At 44.1% G+C, this 23,592-nt stretch overlaps 1 protein-coding gene across 1 annotated transcript in view; it reads left to right on the top strand.

Moving 5' to 3' along the window:
* The window catches only part of usp32 (ubiquitin specific peptidase 32), a gene marked incomplete at its 5' end in the record, with an annotated part of 112,229 nt that extends 101,656 nt beyond the window's left edge, over nt 1–10,573 (top strand). The window contains 4 exons of the mRNA XM_083636991.1: nt 95–329; nt 2,717–3,141; nt 4,674–4,766; nt 6,142–10,573. Coding sequence (XP_083493117.1) covers nt 95–329; nt 2,717–3,141; nt 4,674–4,766; nt 6,142–6,315 — 927 coding nt within the window. The 3' untranslated portion in view covers nt 6,316–10,573. The remainder of the gene's footprint in view (nt 1–94; nt 330–2,716; nt 3,142–4,673; nt 4,767–6,141) is intronic.
* Between the last annotated feature and the right edge of the window lie 13,019 nt (nt 10,574–23,592).

Raw genomic sequence — 23,592 nt, forward strand, 5'->3', positions numbered from 1 at the left:
CCTTGCAGGGTTCTTTGTATAGACGTCTGCACATAGTCGACAGAGCCTGTTATCTAGCATCATTTTGTCATGTTATACATGTCATACTCTGCAGATTGTCCACTTGAAACGCTTCCAGTTTGTGAACGGCCGCTGGATCAAGTCCCAGAAGATCGTGAAGTTTCCGCGGATCAGCTTTGACCCCAGCGCCTTCCTGGCTCCCAGAGACCTGGAGCAGCACTGCCTGCACTCCCGCACCCGCAGCGAGGGCGAGGACCTGCTGAAGGTCCATAGAGAGGACAACCTCTCCTCCATCTCTGCCCCCGCCGGCTTCTGCAACCTTCCCAAAGGTCAGTCACAGACTGGGTTTGAGGCCTGGCACATTGCAGGGTTTCTACACAGGTCGGAAAAGCCTGGAAAATTATTCAAAATGAATTTGGTTATTACCCTAACCCTTGAATAATTTGGGAATTTGAGAAAAAAAACACTCAAAGTATGGAAAATGTTGTGAATCAGGTCCAATACACACACATCATTCTATCTTTTATGTTATTGTAGAGCCACTTTGAGTCCACAGTTTGTCACAGCTCGAGCCTGTCTGAGGTGATAAAACTCTTAGCCACAAGGGGGCGCAAAGACACTTTGTCTGGAGCAAGGGTATTATTTAACATGGCTACTGTAGAGCAATGTCATGTCTCCTTTGTCTTCTTCATCAAATTGCCCCCGGTTACCCATGACAAGAACCACTGTAACGTGGTGCATGACTGTACTGTATGCATGACAAGAACCACTGTAACGTGGTGCACGACTGTACTGTATGCATGACAAGAACCACTGTAACGTGGTGCACGACTGTACTGTATGCATGACAAGAACCACTGTAACGTGGTGCACGACTGTACTGTGTGCATGACAAGAACCACTGTAACGTGGTGCACGACTGTACTGTATGCATGACAAGAACCACTGTAACGTGGTGCACGACTGTACTGTATGCATGACAAGAACCACTGTAACGTGGTGCACGACTGTACTGTGTGCATGACAAGAACCACTGTAACGTGGTGCACGTCTGTACTGTGTGCATGACAAGAACCACTGTAACGTGGTGCACGACTGTACTGTATGCATGACAAGAACCACTGTAACGTGGTGCACGACTGTACTGTATGCATGACAAGAACCACTGTAACGTGGTGCACGACTGTACTGTATGCATGACAAGAACCACTGTAACGTGGTGCACAACTGAAAAACGGAACACATGCAACAATGTCGTTCTGAGAATTTGGCAGGACATCCAACCGTCCTCACAACCACAGACCATGTGTACCTCCACATCCGGCATCTTCTGCGAGATGGTCTGAGACCAGCCACCATGACAGCTGATCTGAGACCAGCCACCATGACAGCTGATCTGAGACCAGCCACCATGACAGCTGATCTGAGACCAGCCACCATGGCAGCTGATCTGAGACCAGCCACCGTGACAGCTGATCTGAGACCAGCCACCATAGCAGCTGATCTGAGACCAGCAACCATGACAGCTGATTGCACAGTGCAATCAACTGTTAGATAATCATGGCAAAGGAGAAGTGTTCATTAACACGGATTTAAACAAATGTGTGAACAGAATGTGAGATGAGTAAGCCTTTTGTGTGCATAGAAAGTCTTAAATCCTTTAGTTCAACTCGTGAAAAATGGGAGCAAAAAGAAAAGTGTTGCTTTGATATTTTTGTTGAGTATATTATGCAGTATGTAACAGTGAAGTGAGTTCAAATAATGCAGAGCATTCTCAATAGCATCCACATGCGCTCACGGTGCCTTACAATGCCTTTGTTTTGAGCATGACTTCATGTAACCTTATAAAACAGCAGATTAGCTCCTTGCCCAGCTAAACAGGAAGTAACGCTACGTTCACACAGACACAGGGAACCTACGCCTTGCCTTGCCTCAACCCACGCCTACGCCTGCAGACCTTGAGCTGGGCGTGAACCGATCACACCGCACGCCTTTGCACGCTGAACCTGGAGCCGAGTCACAAGCGCCTCTCCTCTCTCCCGACTGTATTTTTTCACGTGTGGTCTCGAATTATCATGTGTAGGTAAAATAAATCTGATATATTTAATGTTCTATTGATGCTGGATATGTATAACCAGGTCTGACTATAGTCAGACTTTTTGGAGAGGTAATCTTGTGCTGAATATGTGCTGGCACAACAACATTGTCCATCTTGCTTCTTCGGTCGCTATTCTCTCTTTGTTTGCCGACAAGGAGAAAGCCCCACGGATATTTCCCACGGATATTGTCGCGTTTTTCTTTCATGGCTTGACAGAAGAAGCCTGCCTGCACACGCCTAGTCGGCTTGAAAATAGAACTCATGTCTAAACGATAAAATCGGCAAGGTACAGGCAAGGCGTGGGCACACACAGGGTTCACGCTCAGGCGCCCGGTGTACACAGCCTCGTTGACTAAAACGGACGCCTATTTAAAAGCGTGGGTACAGGCATCTTTCTTTTATAAAGTGCATTATGAAATGGTGAAGTTTTTGGTATTTGAAGGACCCCAGTGGAAATAAGTCGACTTTTAGTTTTTAATTTTTACTACTTTACTTTACTAGGCTATCCTTGGATCGTTTTGCACAATGTGTACAATTTTAAAATATTACTATTATTATTGTAATCTGTAATGTCTTTGTACTTCTAATCCGAAATAAACTAAACTAAACCCCCGACAGCCTCGCCCGCCTCGAGCAGGAAGTCGGCGGCTTCCCCCAGCCGAAGCGGCAGTCCCTCCGGCAGCCCCAAGCCCAGCGCCGGGGGCCGCAGGCCGGGCCGGCTACGCCTCCCCCAGCTGGGCAGCAGGCACCGCCTCTCCAACAGCAAGGAGAACCTGGAGGGGGCCGCCCCCGCCGCCAACCCCGAGGCCGAGCCCAGGGACGGTGCCTCACAGGCGGACGTGGAGGCCGGGTCTGGAGATGCGGGCGCTGCCCAGTGGTCTGTGTCCGGCCCCAGCAGCCACTCTGACGTGATCCTGATGAACGGAGACAGCAACGGCCTGAGCTCAGACTGCAGCACAGAGAGCAGCATGGACCAGGACAGCTCACTGCTGCAGCACAGAGACGTGTGTCTAGACGCCATGTACAACCTCTATGCAATATCAGTAAGTACCACACACCATGTACAACCTCTATGCAATATCAGTAAGTACCACACACCATGTACAAGCTCTATGCAATATCAGTAAGTACCACGCACCATGTACAACCTCTATGCAATATCAGTAAGTACCACACACCATGTACAACCTCTATGCAATATCAGTAAGTACCACACACACACCATGTACAACCTCTATGCAATATCAGTAAGTACCACACACCTTGTACAACCTCTATGCAATATCAGTAAGTACCACACACACCATGTACAACCTCTATGTAATATCAGTAAGTACCACACCATGTACAACCTCTATGTAATATCAGTAAGTACCACACACACCATGTACAACCTCTATGCAATATCAGTAAGTACCACACACCATGTACAAGCTCTATGCAATATCAGTAAGTACCACACACCATGTACAACCTCTATGCAATATCAGTAAGTACCACACACCATGTACAAGCTCTATGCAATATCAGTAAGTACCACGCACCATACTGACCCTTTACTTGTAGATTAGCTTCCCATATAGTATTATATATATATATATATATATATATATATATATATATATATATATATATATATAATATAAGTATCTGGATAACGTGACCTCACATACGTATCAGTCTGGACTTCCAGCCGCCCACAGAGACTTCCTGAGATTACAATGTAACCGGGCCAATCAGGGACTGCATAGTAGTTGATTACGTAACCGGGCCTATATATATATATATATATATATATATATATATATATATATATATATATATATAATGTAATCTGTAATGTAATATATATAGAAGAACTCAACTCGCCTGGCCACGCCCCTTTATGCAAATCTTACCACAATTATTAGGAGTGCTATTATCCCGATTTTCTTCAACCATGTCGACAGATTTTCATGCAAATCAAAAATCTGTTTTGAGAGATTAGCACAACCGTATTGGCGTCTCCCGAAGCAACGAGTGGTAAAGTTAATGTTAGTAGAGTAGAGCAAGTGCAGTTATTGCACACATAGACCCAATAACAACAAGAAAACAAGAATATTCACCAGCAGCGGAGTTTCTTGGCGGAAGATATGTTTTTGCCGTTCTTCCGAGTGGATTTGGATTGGATTGGATTTGTCAACGCTGATTGGCTGAAGGAGTCGTCTGTCAATGCAAAGTATTCCCGCCCACAGATACTTCCGTGGGCGGCTAGAAGTCCAGACTGATACGTAGAGCGAAACAGTGATCAGGATGGTTTTGAGCAGGCTATTAAGAAGTACATACTGTACAGAAAAATATCATCCTTTTTATTATACTGCTAATTGGAAACACGTTATATGTCTTTGTAGATTGAGCACAATTCCCACAGAATAAACGAGCAGATAAAGCAACAATGTTTAGAATCAGTTTTCCCTAGCTCAACGGAACTGCTCTAACCTGCACCAAGTAAATCCAAAAGTACCTCCTGCTACAAAAGTGAATAGAACTGTATCAGGATGGTCCGATGTTCTGAAGCCTCTTTCATCTCCCCCAGTGCCATTCAGGAATCATGGGAGGAGGCCACTATGTCACCTATGCCAAAAACCCCAATGACAAATGGTACTGTTACAACGACAGCAGCTGCAAGGTAAGAGAGCAGGTTCACTCATTCACTACTCAAAGGGAACATCCACCATAAAACACTGGAACACCACCCCCCACCACCATTTTCTCCCCAATTGTAGTTGGTCAATTTCCCCCTTTTGCCCCAGTCGCTGCTCCACCCCCTCTGCCGATCTGGGGAGAGCCGTAGCGTAAACCATTACCATGCTTCCTCTGACACATGTGCAGTTGCCAGCCGCTTCTTTTTCACCTGACAGCGGGGAGCTTCAACGGCAGGACGTAGCACGTGGGAGGATCACGCTATTCCCACCAATTCCCTTACCTTTCCTACCTAACGTAGCTAACAGCTAGCTAGCTAGCTAACATGCTAGCTCGTCCTCAGTCAGAATCAAATGAATATGTGTGACTATAGTTCCACTCAGAGCCGTATAATAGAAGAGTTCCGACATCTCCATTCACTCCAATGGACCAGTTTTGTACTCTCAAGAGTTCCAGGAAGTAAGGTCCTGGATTAAGCAGCACTGTCGAGTTGCAGCAAAATGGACAGTTTGTGTTGTACTCTGAAAGGGTTTTTCCCCCCTTGAATCAAATTGTACATTATCAGCTTTATTTTAGCATGCAAAAGTAGCGCGAGACCCATTCCTGGTTGTTCATTGGCTAATGAGTCTCGCATTTTGGTCCTCCGCTGATGCCACTCTCTATCTAGAGGACACTAGTTCCACTAATAGTCCTACTTAATTGTCACATTTTAGCAACTGACCTAGAACTTGAGCACAAAATTAAGTTATTTGTCAACAAATATTTGGCAAACAGTGTGGCTAAAAAAACATTGTCAGGACATGAGATATACAGTATATGTATATACAGTATACATACATACTAGGGGTGTCACGATACACTCAGTTCACGATACGATACGATACACGCTATTGGGTTCACGATAATGATACGATACGATATTTTAACAATATTTTTTTGCGATCGATTTGTAAGTTGAGGGGCCATCCTCCACGCTAATTTGAGTAATTTCACCATTTTCATCCTCCGTGTCTGTAACGTCCCTCGTCTGTTCAAACAAAGCAATGAAAAGGAGAGCGAGCATGCAATCAGATGCAGATCAGTGCCACCATGTTCAGCTTCTTTTTCTCACAATATGAGATTTCATCTCAACGATACATATTGTCACGTTTTGATATCGCGATATATCGTGGGACGATATATTGTGACATCGCTAATACATACACAATATGAAATATGTTAGGCTAAATACACTGGAGAGGGACTTTAAGATTCCAGTTTGAGCTTGGATTTGATTGCACTCTTTCTAACAGAATGCTTCACGTTCTTTGAACATATCCGATAAATGCCCCTTGTGGTCTCTTGTGGTCTTTGCTCCGCAGGAAGTGCACTCTGAGGAGATCGACGCCGACTCGGCCTACATCCTCTTCTACGAGCAGCAGGGAGTCAATTACTCACAGTTTCTGCCAAAGACCGATGGCAAGAAGATGGCCGACACCAGTAGCATGGACGAAGACTTTGAATCCGACTACAAAAAGTACTGTGTCCTACAGTGATTGCACATTGTCTTCCGTTGCCCGCGGCACTATACCCGGTCTCTGCTCCGGATTCCCCGCTCTCTTCTTCTCGTATGCCCGAGAAAGCGCCAGAACATTTTGATGAGTAATCAACAAACTCGCAAATCACTAGAACACCGGTTTGAAATGCAATCGGACAATTCTTTCTTTTGTTTAGGGATGCGTCGCAGCACTTTCTACACTTAACGTGGTTGAAAAACAAGGATCTGTGCAAGGTTTTGCAAAGAGAACAATTGAGCCCCAGTGGAAGCACTAAACTGGCGCACTTTGCTGAGCCCAACGAAACAAAAACTCGCCTTCGTTCCTGTGAACGAGGCCGCCCCACGCCATGAAATAACATATACTTGCATACTAACGCATCTCTGAATGTATGTCAGTAATGGCCAACACACAAACTGATGTCGCTTCCTTGTTGTGCATTTATCACTTGTTGATGTCTGAATTAAGCGTTAAAGATCCTGTTGGTGTCATACTTTCGGCCGTCTTAAAGTGTCCACAAATTGACACAATGTTGAAAGTTGGTATCTAGTATAGAGATGATATATTGGATACTGTAATGAGCTTTTAAAAATGGTTCTCCAAAGGTTTTATTTGTCCTGCTCAGTAGCGATAGTGTCACTAGGAAAGAGAAAAAAAAACATCATTATGCTACCTCATTCACATCTGCAGTCCATTGGCCAACTGTATCCCTAAATGTTTGTGACAGTATTAATGACAATTAACATGCTTCTGTTTGAGGTAGATGGTACACACATTTCAAAAAACATCCCTGTCCCTTCTAGCGCCAACCAATCCACACAAGTCCTGAGGTTACCAATATCAAGTTGGCCCATTGTTTGCCAAAATGTCGCAATTCATCCCGCAACTGCCAAATATGGTGATTTGTGCAATGTTCACTTGTGTACCCATAACTTATTGATCAAATTTGAAGTCATTTTGAAACTCAAGAGCTTGAGTATGAATCTGGGTTTTCTTCCTGATGGCTGCCATAGTGAATGGTTTTCAAACACATGCTTTAAGAATAATATACAATGTTGAATACATAAATTATTTTCTTTTCATTCTGCAAATGCATTTTTTTATAAAGATTTATTTGTATTGTGATTTTTTTTTCAAGCCACACTTGGTTTATTTAAGGATGTTCCCATCACTACTGCTTCCAGATACATACCGTAGTTTATATTGTAAGAAAATGCCCAAAGGCATCAGGGGCAAGCTTATCGTCATCATAGTGCTGTCATTTGATAACATGCCATTAGCTAGGGCTGCACTATTATGGTCAAAATGATAATCACGATTATTTTGATCAATATCGAGATCACAATTATTTAACACCATTATTGTTTGACTTAGGGAACATCATGCATTTATTGAACTAAAAAAATTAACACTGGATTTCTTTCAACTGTCATCTTCTACCAAGGAAGGTTTCAACAGATACGGACAAACGCACCCGGGGCTGTGTTCCAAATTTAAGCTGAAACTAAACGCACCACAGCCTGTTTGGGCTTTGGAGGAGGGCCGGCGCTTCCCACTCCGATGGAAAGAGGTGCGCTGGATTTACAACACAATACAAAACGAGCGCAACATTGCTAAATGGAATCCGGCACGTTTTATCTTGATTTAATCTCGATTTTTCTCTTTTCCCTTTTTTCATGATTGTGGGAAGCCAAAATCTTGATCGCGATTAATATTCGATTAATTGTGCAGCCCTACCATTAGCACAAGCTAGCTACCATTAGCACAGGCTAGCTACCTTTCACCTGTTGGATTTTTCAACTATTGAAGGTAGTGTGAAGGCACAGGGCTGAAAAGTGCACGTGAAGTTTAAAGGAGTACGCCAAGGTTTGGGGCGATTGTCTCATTGGTTAACTTAATGTTCGCTGTTAAGTGATGACAACATAGACACCCAAATCATCCATGTATCACTGTTAGATCTTTGGCTCCAGTACTTAATGCTAACACTTTAGCGCACACTATGTTGAGTGATAGTAGGCTCCATGCTAACACGTTAGCATACATTATATTGAGTGACTGTAGCCTAGGTGTTTAGCATTATTTCAAAAGGCAAGTGATGTAAAATCTTACATATCTTAAAGGTAAAAAATAATAACTCAAAGCACGTGTCCAAAATGTTTCCAAAAATAAACCCAGCTACAATGATATTGCTTTAAATATGATTTATTTAAAAACATTATTTACATTTTTACATTTATGGATCTACTACTTCATATAATGAAAACCACTAATAACTTAACTACAAAGTCAGGCTTCTTAGTACTAGTAGTCTACTATCATTCAACATAGTGTATGCTAAAATGCTAGCATGGACCTACTATCAATCAACATAGCGTATGCTAAAATGCTAGCATGGACCTACTATCAATCAACATACAGTAGCATATGCTAAAATGCTAGCATGGACCTACTATCAATCAACATAGCGTATGCTAAAATGCTAGCATGGACCTACTATCAATCAACATACAGTAGCATATGCTAAAATGCTAGCATGGACCTACTATCAATCAACATAGCATTATGCTAAAATCTAGGTGTCTATGCTCTCATCTCTAAAACAGCTAAGGTGACCAACAGGCCAATCTCCAAAAATGGTGTATTCTTTGAAGTATTGTGTTTTGTAACTGTAGCCAAACTGCTGGCCAAATCGTTCCGTGTACGCCTGCTTCTCTGAGTTTCTGCGTCCATGTTGAGTTGGTAGACACACATGGTCAACACCAAGTCCTTCACAGATGTTAGTGTTTGGAAACCTCAGTCAGTTCACCTGAAGTATAGGACATATTTGTACTTCTTCTTCAACATCTTCATGTTCGCTTTCCAACTGACCAGCCAGTCAGCCAGACTGACAGAGCCTCCTGCGACTCACTGACTTCATTGATTTCACTGACTTCATTGATTTAAATTAGCTGTGGGAAATATAATTTCCAAGTATCCAAATTAGCCAAATAAAGATCATTATATTGTAATTGCAATCTCCGTTTTGGGTTTCAAGACTGCTAAATGGGCCATGCCTGTTTTGTTTTGTCTTCTGGGTGCCAAGTCTAAATTGTGGTTTCATGTCAGACCTTCCCTTACTTCTCCCTTTTCATCAGATGGTTTGGCTTGTTCGTTGACTGCTTAGGCTGAACAAACCCATGTTGGATCATTGGACTCCAGGGTGTGGTTGGTAGTAGCATCTGTAACGGCGGTTGGTGAGAGCTCTCCAGTGTGTGGTTGGTACAGTAGTAGCCTCTGTAACAGCTCTTCACGAGAGCTCTCCAGTGTGTGGTTGGTAGTAGCCTCTGTGTAACAGCTCTTGATGAGAGCTCTCCAGTGTGTGGTTGGTAGTAGCCTCTGTGTAACAGCTCTTGATGAGAGCTCTCCAGTGTGTGGTTGGTAGTAGCGTCTGTGTAACAGCTCTTGAGGAGGTCTCCAGTGTGTGGTTGGTAGTAGCCTCTGTAACAGCTCTTGAGGAGGTCTCTCCAGTGTGTGGTTGATAGTAGCATCTACAGTATAACAGCTCTTGAGGAGAGCTCTGTCCTTTTTGTATCTGAGGCTGAAAAATGTGTCACGTGGCTCAAAGGGAACACTCTTGAGAAGCCAATTTATGTTTGCTTAATTTTAAGGTGCAATAGCTGTCAAACATGTTTTTTTTATTATTGTTGTTGTTATTATTTTTACAGTGAATGTACCCTGTAACTACTTCTCTTGTGCTGCAAAGCTTACCACATCTGTAGCTCTTCTGCAACAGTCGGGTGTTAATTTCAGCACAATTTCCTCAATTCAGGAAACCAATATTTGACGGCCAACTGAACTGAGCGGTATTGAGATGGAGTTTGGGCTTGGGGCTCCACTGCAAACACTGATGATTTGAATCCTGTCACTCATGTGTTAACCCTCCCCTCTCTGAAAGAATGGTGGATGGAGTGTTGACAGGCAGTGCAATCTACTACTGAACTGTCTGTGCTTGTCTGTAGCCTCGTTTTATTTAAGTTAATTTCCATTGGATCTGAACGAGACGTGTTAATTTAAAGAACTTTTTTTTTTGTTTTTGTAAAGGTGGTGTTGAAAAGAAAGTGACATTGCACTGACATGAAAAAAAATGTACATAAAGTGTTTTGTAAATAAGCCAATGAAAGCTATGTATTTGAATATGAGCTGTAAAAAATACTGTACTTGTAGTTGTATATGGAGTGATACCGTTGATCTGTAACAAGTACCCAAGCAACACATTAAATTCTGCAGAGGAAAATGAAGTCACGACACGCTGTCATCTGCTTTCATTAACGTCACTTATTATTGTCTGTTTTAACTCGTGACTGACTTTACTTGTTGGTGTTTTTACTTTCTTTCTAGACGGCTGTAAGTCAGCCTTGCACATAGGAAAGGAAACCACAGGGTCTCATTCTGCAGCCATTTCCCTGAAGTTAACACTATCACCAAAACCTATGCGTCCTACGCACGATAGGGAGGGGCTGCTGACACTTTGTAATAACCGCACGCTATGAAGCATTATTTAGGCTGGAGTCAGCTAAAATGGACCACTTTTTGGTAAATGATTCATAAGACCATCAAATAAGCTATGCATGAGTTATAATGATATTTTTTATTAATTGGTGTTTCATTATATATATATATATATAATGTTTTTTTTTGGGGGGGGGTTATATAATTGTTTTGGAATTATGAGAGTTAAGTGTCAGCAGTTTCCCTCTTGAGCTATGACACAATGTTAAGGTAAAAGGGGCCAATAAAATGAATGGGGACGAACATCATCACACATGAAGACAACTGGGCTCATTGAATCCATAAGAGTCTCAGCTTTCCACTCATACCCAATTCATGCAATTCCAATACTGTTAAGGTACCGGTACTCCAGTATATGCAGCAATATTCAAATAGAATCTGCAAAAATAATATGATTATGCTGCGCGCAAAAAACTGCATGGGATTAGCATGAAGTGAGCATTACACTGCCAGCTGAGCGGTAGTCCCTTAAAACAGACGGTTGGCTCTCGCAATTTTCAAACGCTTCCGCCTAAAACGTCTGTACATAGAGTTGGGAAAACATGGTGAAAACGGAAAGGGAAACTCAGGGAAAATGATGAGCCATGATGGGGGGATGGTGATTGGAGAAATATGACCCCCCCAACTTCCTTTGTCCGTGTTCTGTGATCGTGAGTTACAGACTGTTTAAGCTGCACTCGCACAATGTAGAAGATACGGTCTGGCTTTAGAGACTAGTTGAGCGGGCAAACACGCGCAGCAAGGGCGGCTGTAGCTCAGGAGGTAGAGCGGGTCGTCCACTAATCGCTTTGGATAAAAGAGGTCGGTGGTTCGATTCCCGCCTCCTCCAGTCTGCATGTCGAAGTGTCCTTGGGCAAGATACTGAACCCCAAATTGCTCCTGATGGTGTGCCAGCACCCTGCGTGGTAGCCTGCCGCCATCGGTGTATGAATGGGTGAATGTACTTACTGATTGTAAAGCGCTTTGGATAAAAGCGCTATATAAATGCAGGCCATTTACCATTTGGCATGGGGCGCTAGAAAGAAACGCACGAGATTTCTAGTCCATATAATGAGATGATGGTAGTATGATAATAGATTTTTTTTATAAACACTTAATACTGCCATTCATTATCCAGGTAGTTGGAAAGTATTTACTAATTGTTAGTTAAGTATTTTGAGTGACCCCGTCTAAAGTGAGGACTATCTCTACTATGCCTGACAAAGCATTTACAAATGAGTTTGAAAGGCTGACAATACCTGAAGTACCATTCCAGCAGTACCTCAAGACTCACAAAAGTCTCAAAATTATTTTCTCAACAAGAAAAGGAAACCGACACAACACAAAGTGATCTAGAAAATATTCATATTTATTGAAAGATGCAAACAATGTACTTCTAGGGAGTCTAGCCTGCAGGTAATTCCAAGGCTAAGTAAGAGTCGTAGTAAAATAGACTCCTTTCTCCAGCCTCAGTCTGCACAGGTGGCACCTTTAAGTGTAGATCATTATTGAATGTAAGATTGTAGTATTTTGTGCAAATACAAACAGAGCATCATTATGTACATGGGGCATGCCTAGAATGGCCTTGTACATGAGAATATAGCAGAGCTGCATCCTGCCTGCGTAGGCTCCTGCCTGCGTAGGCTATAGCAAGTGAAGACCACCCGTTTGTAATATATCTCAAAGCGAAAGTAAAGTGGGACAAGCAAATCTGTAAATGGTATCACCATCGTCTAGCTGAGCCAGGAATAGGCCTGTAACCTGATGTTTGGACTGAAGATGGAGAGAAACATGACATGATAATAAGAAACCAAGTGTAAACTTGAATTTCTTAGAGTTCCAAAGCGAAATTAAGATTTTGGTCCAACCAAATGCCCAGATATCATGACATATAAACAGACTCGATACCAACAGCAGCCATGGGTGATTGTCAGGCAGATTGTATTTCCGGGCGTCCTGCAGCTCAGATGATGCTTTAGTAAACCGCTGTGTGCTCCTGTTCATTTCCTCTCCCTGTGTTGTGGTCGACAAGCGACCCGACGCCCCTCCTTCAGACAATACTGACAGCTTAGAGGTTCCCACAGCACTGCTTCATTCTTTCTGTTTCTATAGCTGCAAAGAGACGCCACAAATCATTCTCTCTCCTCTGGCATTTGGACCATCAGAACTTGCCTCATTTGAGTTCTGCCGCGTTCTTCTCTCTCAGCGTTGCCGTCTTCCACAAAGGAGAAGACTTCCCGAGGGCACAGGCGAGGTTTTTGTTGAATTTTTGTCATTGTTGATAGTCTTTTTTTTTTTACATGAATGGATCGTCTTTGCTGTGCTGTATTTCCAATGTTCTTGTTGTGGGTTTTCAGGTTTGGGACGGGATGGAACCGATGTGACCGATGTTGCTCCGTTCTTTCGTCAAACGGTCGCTTCTACAAGTTGGTATTACCTTCTTCCTTCTCATGGCGCCTTCGCAATTTTTGATAACGGAAGAAATCCACAAGACGTTCCAATGTGCTTTACAATGAAATAGGATGAATGTTTCCCTCTGCTGAAGCCGCCATATTTCTCTTTCCATAGCTTGCTGGTTATTGTGTAGATGCTACGACATCTTTACGTTTTGATCTGGACTTGGTGACACGATGGCCGGTAACTCGACCAACTCGACCCCAGGTGAGTTTTTACATTTTGCAGGCCAAGACTGTGTGGACACTCATCCACACATCATTCATACATCGGGGGTTCATTGTGAGCCCGGGCCGTTTCTGTTAGTTTCCATACATGTTACTGTTTCCATCTCTCCAGATGGGCTCCAGGTGATGGGCCCATGCCCATGCCCATGCCCAGACCCAGGCAAGCTGGACTGGCGTCACCACATGCTCATCGGCATCTCGTCTTTCACCATCCTGGCTGTGGCCTTCATAGTGCTGGGGACCATGTGGCGCCGCAAGTAAGAGATCTGAAATCAGCTTGATTCGTAGTGAAAAGTCATTCGGTTGAATGAACGCTAGTGAAGGTTTTTACGTAAGGATACACCTGCCTTCACACCCTAAATCAGGGGTGGGTAAACTCTTTTGGTTGTGGGCCACATTCCTCTACTTTCTGCGGTGAGATAGAGCACGAAACGATTTTGAAAAATCGATCTAGTTGAGATTATTTTGACTGATATTGCAATTTGTTGATATTGCGATATGATGTGATTTGTCACCTCATTCAATGGAAAGGAATTGCATCAAAATGTCCCCATTGAATGAGGTGGAGTTGTACAATATTTACAACTCAGTTTCCCAGACCCTAACCCTAACCAGACCCTAACCCTGAGGACCCAGGCGTCCGACGCCTAACCCTAACCAGACCCTAACCCTGAGGACCCAGGTGTCCGACGCCTAACCCTAACCAGACCCTAACCCTAAGGACCCAGGCGTCCGACGCCTAACCCTAACCAGACCCTAACCCTGAGGACCCAGGTGTCCGATGCCTAACCAGACCCTCCCCACACCTGCAGAGGTGGTCGAGATAAGAGCCAATAGGGAATCCTATCCATTAAATGGGGTTTTGCAAGTAATCTCTATAACCCCTGGTAATCTCTATAACCCCTGGTAATCTCTATAACCCCTGGTAAACTGAGTTGTAGAGATTGTACAACTCCACCCCCAGAGAATGGAGGCATTTTGATGCAATTCCTTTCCATTGAATGAGGTGATTCATAGTAGATGGGGTGCAGCTGTGATGGTATTTTCACACACATTTAGCCTTTAACCCATTGATACCTGATGCAGCATTTGCGTGTATATCCCTCATTTGTGTGTGTATCCCTTTAAGACCGCGAACCGCGTCACGTGGTTCGCAGTCTTAAAGGGATACACACACAAATGCTGCATCAGGTATCAATGGGTTAACAAATATTGCGCCTCCTGCGATTTGAAAATTGCAGTAGGCCATATTGCGATTTCGATCAAATGTTGATTAATTGTTCAGCCCTTGTTGTGATGACAGATACATGTTGTCTCAGAGTGTACATAATGCATATCATTATTTCATAGTTTGTCAAGATGAATTGCAGAGAGTGAGAAATCATTGATGTTTATGCTTTGGCAACATGTGCACACTGTACATCATGCCATATTAGACATGGCATGTATTTTCCTCGCATGAACTTGCACTTTAATATAAAAGCTTGTATATAAAAACATTGTAACCAATATGGAGCCCTGGGCTGTCAGCAACATGACAAGACATCATGGAGGAGTGGTGGGAGATACAGTATATGATGATGATGTTGGAAACAGAAGCAACGTTTTTCAGTGCTTTTGCGTTATCTCATATTATTTTAGCCTCAACTTTGAACCAGAACAGTCTACTTTTCAGCCCACAGGCAGGCCTGTAGAATGGTAGGGGAAACACTGGTGTGTGTATTGTGGGCGCAGGGCTGAGGAAAGGTGCAGGCTGCTCTGCAGTCCGCACAGAGAGACCATGTCAATTGTGCACAAATAGTCTCTCCCGCTCTCTCTCTCTCTCTCTCTCTCTCTCTCTCTCTCTCTCTCTCTCTCTCTCCCCCTCTCCCCCTCTCCCCCTTCCTCGCGGCCCCGCAGCAAATGCTTGGCGGACCGGCACCGATCCCCGGCCCGGCGGTTGGGGATCCCTGGTGTAGTCGACTTGACCCGTGTCCAGGTCCTAGACTCATTTTCAGGACTCGTGACTCTCGTACATTTGGACTCGGAAGATGGAGACGAGGATTCGGACTTGGCAGATGATCAAGCTGCAAAAGCAGACTTCTATTTCTTCTAATGGCTTTCCGGCAGACTGGATGGATGCCTTGCGGCACATTGCTGCCTCTCGCAGATTACACCTCCCTCCGGCCGCCTCGCTCTCCTCTTCGAGCGCCGTGTTCCCGGACCTCTCGGCCCTCGTGCCGGCGCGCCCACCTCCCTCGCTGCTCGACGCCTCCCGCTTTGAATCCTGCTTGACGGCCTTCAGGGAGGATCCCCCTGCAAGAGCAGACAACTCTGAGCAACCCACAAAATGCTCAAGTGACCTCACTGATGACATCGTTCACTGGTGACATCACTGATGACATCACATGGTAGGCTGAGTGACCCTGAGGACAAATGACATCATCAGTGGCCGGCAGCCAGCTTCCTGGCAATATTTTTGCCAGACAGCCAGATGACGGTTGACGTCAACAGTGATGTTATCAGTAACACACATGCTGCCTGGCATCAACAGTGATGTTATCAGTAACACATATCAGTAACACACATGCTGCCTGGCATATAGCGGATTTACGCTTGTTTTGTAATAGGCCCTAATAGCTCTATTAATACGATGACATTATTCAATCTGGTGCAAGGGCAGGCATGTCACCACTGATCACTGATGACGTCATCAGTATTGTTATGACATCAGACATTGTGACATCTACTGTGCTGTCACAAATCCTTCCCTGCAGAAGCTATAAGTAGAACCGGTAAACCGGTGGAGAAAATTTGTGTTGTCACCATGCAGATCTTTGTGAAGATCCTGACTGGCAAGAAGAATACCATCACTTTGGAGGTTCAGCCGAGTGACACTATTGTAAATGTCAAGGCCGAGATCCAGCATACAAAAGGCATCCCCCCTGTACAGCAGTATCTGTTCTTCGCTGGTAAGCAGCTGGAAGATGGCCGCACCCTCTCCAACTACAACATCCAGAAGGAGTCCACCCTCTACCTTGTGCTCCGTCTGAGGAGAGGCATGAGGAGAGGCATGCAGATCTTTGTGAGGACCCCGATTGGCAAGACCATCATTCTGGAGGTCGAGCCAAGTGACAGCACTCAGAACGTCAAGGCCAAGATCCAGGACAAGATAGGCATCTCCCCCGACAAGCAGCGGCTGATTTTTGCCGGTAAACAGCTGGAAGACGGCCGCACCATCTCCGACTACAACATCCAGAAGGAGTCCACCCTTCACCTTACCTTCCGTCTGTTAAGTTGTCACCGGTGTCCCAACGTCATCGGTGATGTCACTCAAGCAACTGACGCGGTGGCGCACAATTGCTTGAGTTGCTCCGATCGGCTCCAAAATTTGCTGAGGGGCCGAGGGATCTGGCGTGGGTTTGGTGCGGGGAAAAAGTGTGCCCATAGGGGGCGCCACAGCAATATTTTACGTAGACCAGGAACACTGAGAAAGGCTAAACCGCAAACTAAGTCACTGCCCGTCCTACGGAAGAACCTTGACCAGCCCCTGTAGATGTTCCAAGAGATCCAAGTTACGTGTTCGTATCCCTGTGTATACCCTGCACTACAACACTGATCTGATCGAGGAGATAGTTACAGAAGACAAAACCTGTGTATACCCTGCACTACAACACTGATCTGATCGACGAGATAGTTACAGAAGACAAAACCTGTGTATACCCTGCACTACAACACTGATCTGATCGAGGAGGTAGTTACAGAAGACAAAACCTGTGTATACCCTGCACTCCAACACTGATCTGATCGAGGAGGTAGTTACAGAAGACAAAACCTGTGTATACCCTGCACTCCAACACTGATCTGATCGAGGAGGTAGTTACAGAAGACAAAACCTGTGTATACCCTGCACTACAACACTGATCTGATCGAGGAGGTAGTTACAGAAGACAAAACCTGTGTATACCCTGCACTATACCACTGATCTGATCGAGGAGGTAGTTACAGAAGACAACACATGTGTATACCCTGCACTACAACACTGATCTGATCGAGGAGGTAGTTACAGAAGACAACACATGTGTATACCCTGCACTACAACACTGATCTGATCGAGGAGGTGCGTATACCTGTGTATACCCTGCACTATAACACTGATCTGATCGAGGAGATAGTTACAGAAGACAAAACCTGTGTATACCCTGCACTACAACACTGATCTGATCGAGGAGGTAGTTACAGAAGACAAAACCTGTGTATACCCTGCACTATACCACTGATCTGATCGAGGAGGTAGTTACAGAAGACAACACATGTGTATACCCTGCACTACAACACTGATCTGATCGAGGAGGTAGTTACAGAAGACAACACATGTGTATACCCTGCACTACAACACTGATCTGATCGAGGAGGTGCGTATACCTGTGTATACCCTGCACTACAACACTGATCGAGGAGGTAGTTACAGAAGACAAAACCTGTGTACCTGCACTAAAACACTGATCTGATCGAGGAGGTAGTTACAGAAGACAAAACCTGTGTATACCCTGCACTACAACACTGATCTGATCGAGGAGATAGTTACAGAAGACAAAACCTGTGTATACCCTGCACTACAACACTGATCTGATCGAGGAGATAGTTACAGAAGACAAAACCTGTGTATACCCTGCACTACAACACTGATCTGATCGAGGAGGTGCGTATACCTGTGTATACCCTGCACTACAACACTGATCGAGGAGGTAGTTACAGAAGACAAAACCTGTGTACCTGCACTAAAACACTGATCTGATCGAGGAGGTAGTTACAGAAGACAAAACCTGTGTATACCCTGCACTACAACACTGATCTGATCGAGGAGATAGTTACAGAAGACAAAACCTGTGTATACCCTGCACTACAACACTGATCTGATCGAGGAGATAGTTACAGAAGACAAAACCTGTGTATACCCTGCACTACAACACTGATCTGATCGAGGAGGTAGTTACAGAAGACAAAACCTGTGTATACCCTGCACTACAACACTGATCTGATCGAGGAGGTAGTTACAGAAGACAACACCTGTGTATACCCTGCACTATACCACTGATCTGATCGAGGAGGTGTGTATACCTGTGTATACCCTGCACTACACTGATCAAGGAGGTAGTTACAGAATACAAAACCCGAAAGAGCTTGGTTGATTCAAGATTCAAGATTCAAGATTCACTTTAATAGCCACAGTAAGTAATCAGATTATCCTTTAATAGCCACAGTAAGTAATCAGATTATACTTTAATAGCCACAGTAAGTAATCAGATTATACTTTAATAGCCACAGTAAGTAATCAGATTATACTTTAATAGCCACAGTAAGTAATCAGATTACACTTTAACAGCCACAGTAAGTAATCAGATTATACTTTAACAGCCACAGTAAGTAATCAGATTATACTTTAACAGTCACAGTAAGTAATCAGATTATACTTTAATAGCCACAGTAAGTAATCAGATTATACTTTAATAGTCACAGTAAGTAATCAGATTATACTTTAATAGCCACAGATTATACTTTAATAGCCACAGTAAGTAATCAGATTACACTTTAACAGCCACAGTAAGTAATCAGATTACAAAAACGAGGAATTTGACTTAGTGCAACTATGCATCGCAGCAGTCACATCAATAGTAGAAGGTCAAAAGCAATACAGAAAAACAATCACAATCATTTGATCAAGAAGATTCCATGATCACACATGTCAACCATAAGGAGAGTAGAGGCTCTTGTATTGGATGTCTTCCAGTCTCTTGTGGACAAACTGAAGACGGCGAAGGGGATGTCCCTATGTGGATGAATCAACAGACAACAGCGATGTGGCACAGCTGTGCCTCTATGTTCGATTCTTTGATGGCGAATGTTTTTGGGAGGATCTGCTTGGACGAATTCCAAGACCAGGCAGTAAGAGAAAGCCAGTTCAGTACAGTACCCTGTTTTGGGTTTGGGTGTAGTTACTCTTTAACTTCATCGCTTCTCCAGGCCAGTTTACAGCACCGTCCTTTCCGCCAGTTGCTGTCACACATGTCAGCTCAACATAATGATTTGCTCGTCCACATGACAGCTGGCTAAGGAAACGCATTGAAACCATTTTGTGAACTAAGAGAGGAGATCCTGGCCTTTCTCCGTACTTCAAAACAGAAAAAAGATACTTTTCTGTCTCAAAGAGCATGGGCCTTTTTTTCACAGCCACCAGTTTGTGTCTAAAAGGCAGGGTAAACACAGGTGCAACCAAATGGATTGGATGTTGGAAACCCTAAGTTTTTGGTTGCACCTGTGTTACTTTGTAAGTTTTTTGTTTTTTTCTCTCTTCAGGCAGACACACAACGAACGTTTCAGCCCATAGGCCTTCTTCAGCGTTGTGTTGTACAAGGCGGAAATGAAAGTTATATACATGCAAACCAGAAGTACATTCAATTAGTCAAAAACGTATACTACCAAAGCACCCTATCATCATCATCATCATCATCATCAGTATATAAATGGGAGCTGCGGCTCTGTCTGTCTGTTTGTTTCTCTGTCCCACTGTGATTGTCCCACTTTGATGTCATAAATCCCACTGTGATGTCATCGGTGATGTCATAAATCCCACTGTGACATCATCAGTGATGTCATAAATCCCACTGTGATGTCATCCGTGATGTCATAAATCCCACTGTGACATCATCAGTGATGTCATAAATCCCAGTGATGTCATAAATCCCACTGTCGCATCATCAGTGATGTCATAAATCCCACTGTGACATCACCAGTGATGTCATAAATCATCTGACATCTGTTCTTGCAGGTATCGCTCTCTGGTCTGTAGCATCAGTTCTTTTTCTGTTCTTGCAGGTATCGCTCTCTGGTCCGTACCATCAGCGAGCCGAGGGGGAGGCGCTTTGTCTTGCCCACCTCGGCCTCAGTGGAAGAGGAGCCGGCTACGGAGGAGCTCCCTGAACGCTCTCTGTTACAGCCGGGGAGCGCAGTCAGGTCCTCCAAGCGCCTCTGGAGAAGCCTGCAGCAGGTAGGGGAGAGCGGGGTGAGTTGAGCCAGTTTTGACTTGAGGCGTCTTTAAAGTGCGGGCATGACAGTCATGTCTCCAACTCAAATATATGTACATGAATAATCACTTTGGATCTAAAATAAACAGTTTTCAAAATGTGACTTTCCAAAAATAAGCCCCTGGTGAGGGGTAAGTTGTGCCATTGATTAAGTTGAAGTAAAACTGAACATTTTCAGCACATATAATGCTATCAAAGCAAGAGAAATTCAATACCAAATTACGTATTAAATGTTTTATTTAAAGTATTTAAAGTTCAAAAGATAAAATCCAACCAAAAGTGATCTGTAGGGAGAGGCGTGCATGATGCTTTTTTGGTCTAAAATTCAAAATGTCAACATCATTTCGGTGATAGAATATAAGGATGCAAGGGCATGACGTCGCACTGGGAGCATCTGACGCTCGCGTTTTGAAGTCCACCCGTTGTTTTTTTTATTTTTTTTATTTAACCTTTATTTAGACAGGCGAGTCATTAAGAACAAATTCTTATTTACACTGACGGCCTGTGGGCCTGTTTTAAACGGCCAGATCCTATTTCCCCCTCCATCTTTGTTGCTCAGCGTTCATTGCTATGGTGTTTCTGCATTGCTCTTCCCAGAGGTCACCTGTCAATCAAACCGTGTGCCCAGCTCTTTGAGGGATTTTCTGTTTGACTTTCTGTAGGTGGAGCTGTTTTTTTTTATGTCTGTTCAGCCACAGTGGCTGTCGCTGCTCATGCTAACTACCCACTTTTTCTTTTTCTGTTTATTCCGAGCAAACCAGGAAATGTAAAACGCATCACTTCCTGTGAGCAGAGGATTTCCCCCAGAAAGTATTTACAGGATATTTAAATGAATCTAGTCTTGATTCATATTTGGGGCGTCTGGGTGGTGTAGAGGGTAAAAGCACCGCAGAGGCCCGGGTTCTATTCTTGGCAGCGGTACTTCCGGGTTGTTGGGTTTGGGTGGGAAGCTGATGGGGTATGAGTCCTGTGTGCCTGCTCAGGGGGAGGGGAACTGGGGGGAATAGCGTGATCCTCCCACGCACCACGTCCTGCCAGTGAAACTCCTCACTGTCAGGTGAAAAGAAGTGGCACATGTATCGGAGGAAGCGTGATACATGTGCCAGTCTTTAACATGATGCAGACTTGTGCAAAACAAAACAACTGATGCTGATGTTTGTGGTATGTCAGACGAGACACAACAGACAGAGGAAACCTCACTTGCAAGATAAGCTGAACTGAGAAGCTTTGGTCTTCGTCTTCTGACACACATTTTGGAGCAGATGTTATCTGTTGTATCTCACAGATGTGGCTGTACAGTCTGAGGTCGCTTTCACATAGAAGCTGTTTAGTCTGCTTGAACCGCACCAGAGTTCGTTTCCTCGGAGAGTAGCCTACGCTTTGTTTGGGGTGGTGTGAAAGCGCAAACGAACTCTGGGGTGAAACAAACAAAACAAACTCTGGTCCGCTTGAAAACGTGGGTCTCGGTTTGCTTCCAAGTGAACCCTGGCGCGGTTCGTTTGTTGTGTGAAAGCAAACCGGACTAAACACAAGAGCGCCAGTGCATCTGATGCACTCATGCAGTGCATCATGAGTAGAAGACGGTAGAAGGGAGCAAAACAAACACTGCGGCGTGCACACGTGTACAGTACCTGCGCGCCGCGTCGTGACGTACGTCGTCATAACAACATCACATTTCTCAACAGCTGGCCGGCTTGCCTTCTCCTTCAGTACGTAGGCTACTCTCATCTGCAGAATGAAATGTTCAGCAGCTTGCTGCCTCATCTGCTGCTCATATTGGGCACATTCTTGTTAAATAATGATTTGATAGCAACACCAAAGTAACACCAGAAATCCCAATATCGCAGGTGGTGTTGCTCCATGGTTTGTGTTTTGCGGATTCACTTGGGAGGAGATATTTCCCTTCTCTATTCTGTCCAATAGACGAGTGACTGTTTGGACCACGTGACATTGTTCAGAAAGTTTGCTGCTTGTGACAAATTGCTGTGTGAAAGAGAAGCAGACCAAATGAAAATCACAACAATGTTGCAACTTCACCCCCCCGAATCGCACCGAGTCCACCAGCTTATATGTGGAAGCGACCTGAGATATCCCTGCTGTCCAAGATAGTTCCTTGAAAGAAAAAGCAGGTTCTGATGTCGTTTGCTCCAGGGTCCCCGCTTCACCAAGGCAGACCTGAACCTGCTGCAGCTCATCAAAGCAGGGAAGGAGGGTGTCTTCTACCAGGCCAGGATGAGCAGGGGAACGTGTAAAGGCCACAACATGTTCACCTGCAAAATCCACAAGGAGGGTAAGCACTTTGAGAACTGCTCTGGAGGCACAAATCATCTTGATTGGTTGAGTTAAGGCTCAGTGGGCGGAGCCAAAAGAACAGATTCAACTTAGAATAGCTTTATTTTTTTTTATTTTTTTTATTTTTTATTTTTTTTTATGTTTTCCCTTGAGGTGTCCGTCCCAAGCAAGTGGACATGGAGATTTCCATCATGAAGAAGCTGATGCACCACAAGAATATCCTTCAGTTGCTGGAATGGAACACCACCGAGGGTGAGAAACATTTCAGCACGCTCTGATATCATGTCCTCTTCAAGGATAATACTACTTCCTATTGGCTGGCTGCAGAGGAGAAAAATATCTTGATATTAGAAGAATAATACACTTTATTTAGCACCTTTCAAAACAAATGTTACAAAGTGTTTTGCATAGAATAAAAGAAAATTAAACAGTTAAGAGCAAATACAAGACATTACTGAAGAAAAAACTAACTCCCAGATTTCTGGCTGCTGGCTTGATATTAGCTGTTAGGTCTCCAAGATTTTCATAGATTTTGTGGGTTCCATCAGTAGTACTACGATCATGGAGTATGTGTTTGGTCCCTCACTGATCATGGACTATGTGTTTGGTCCCTCAGAGCCATATGGAGTCATGTGTTTGGTCCCTCACTATGTGCTGATCATGGAGTATGTGTTTGGTCCCTCACTGATCATGGAGTATGTGTTTGGTCCCTC

Source organism: Poromitra crassiceps (genome assembly GCF_964638095.1).
Source record: "Poromitra crassiceps genome assembly, chromosome: 5".
NCBI lineage: Eukaryota > Metazoa > Chordata > Actinopteri > Beryciformes > Melamphaidae > Poromitra > Poromitra crassiceps.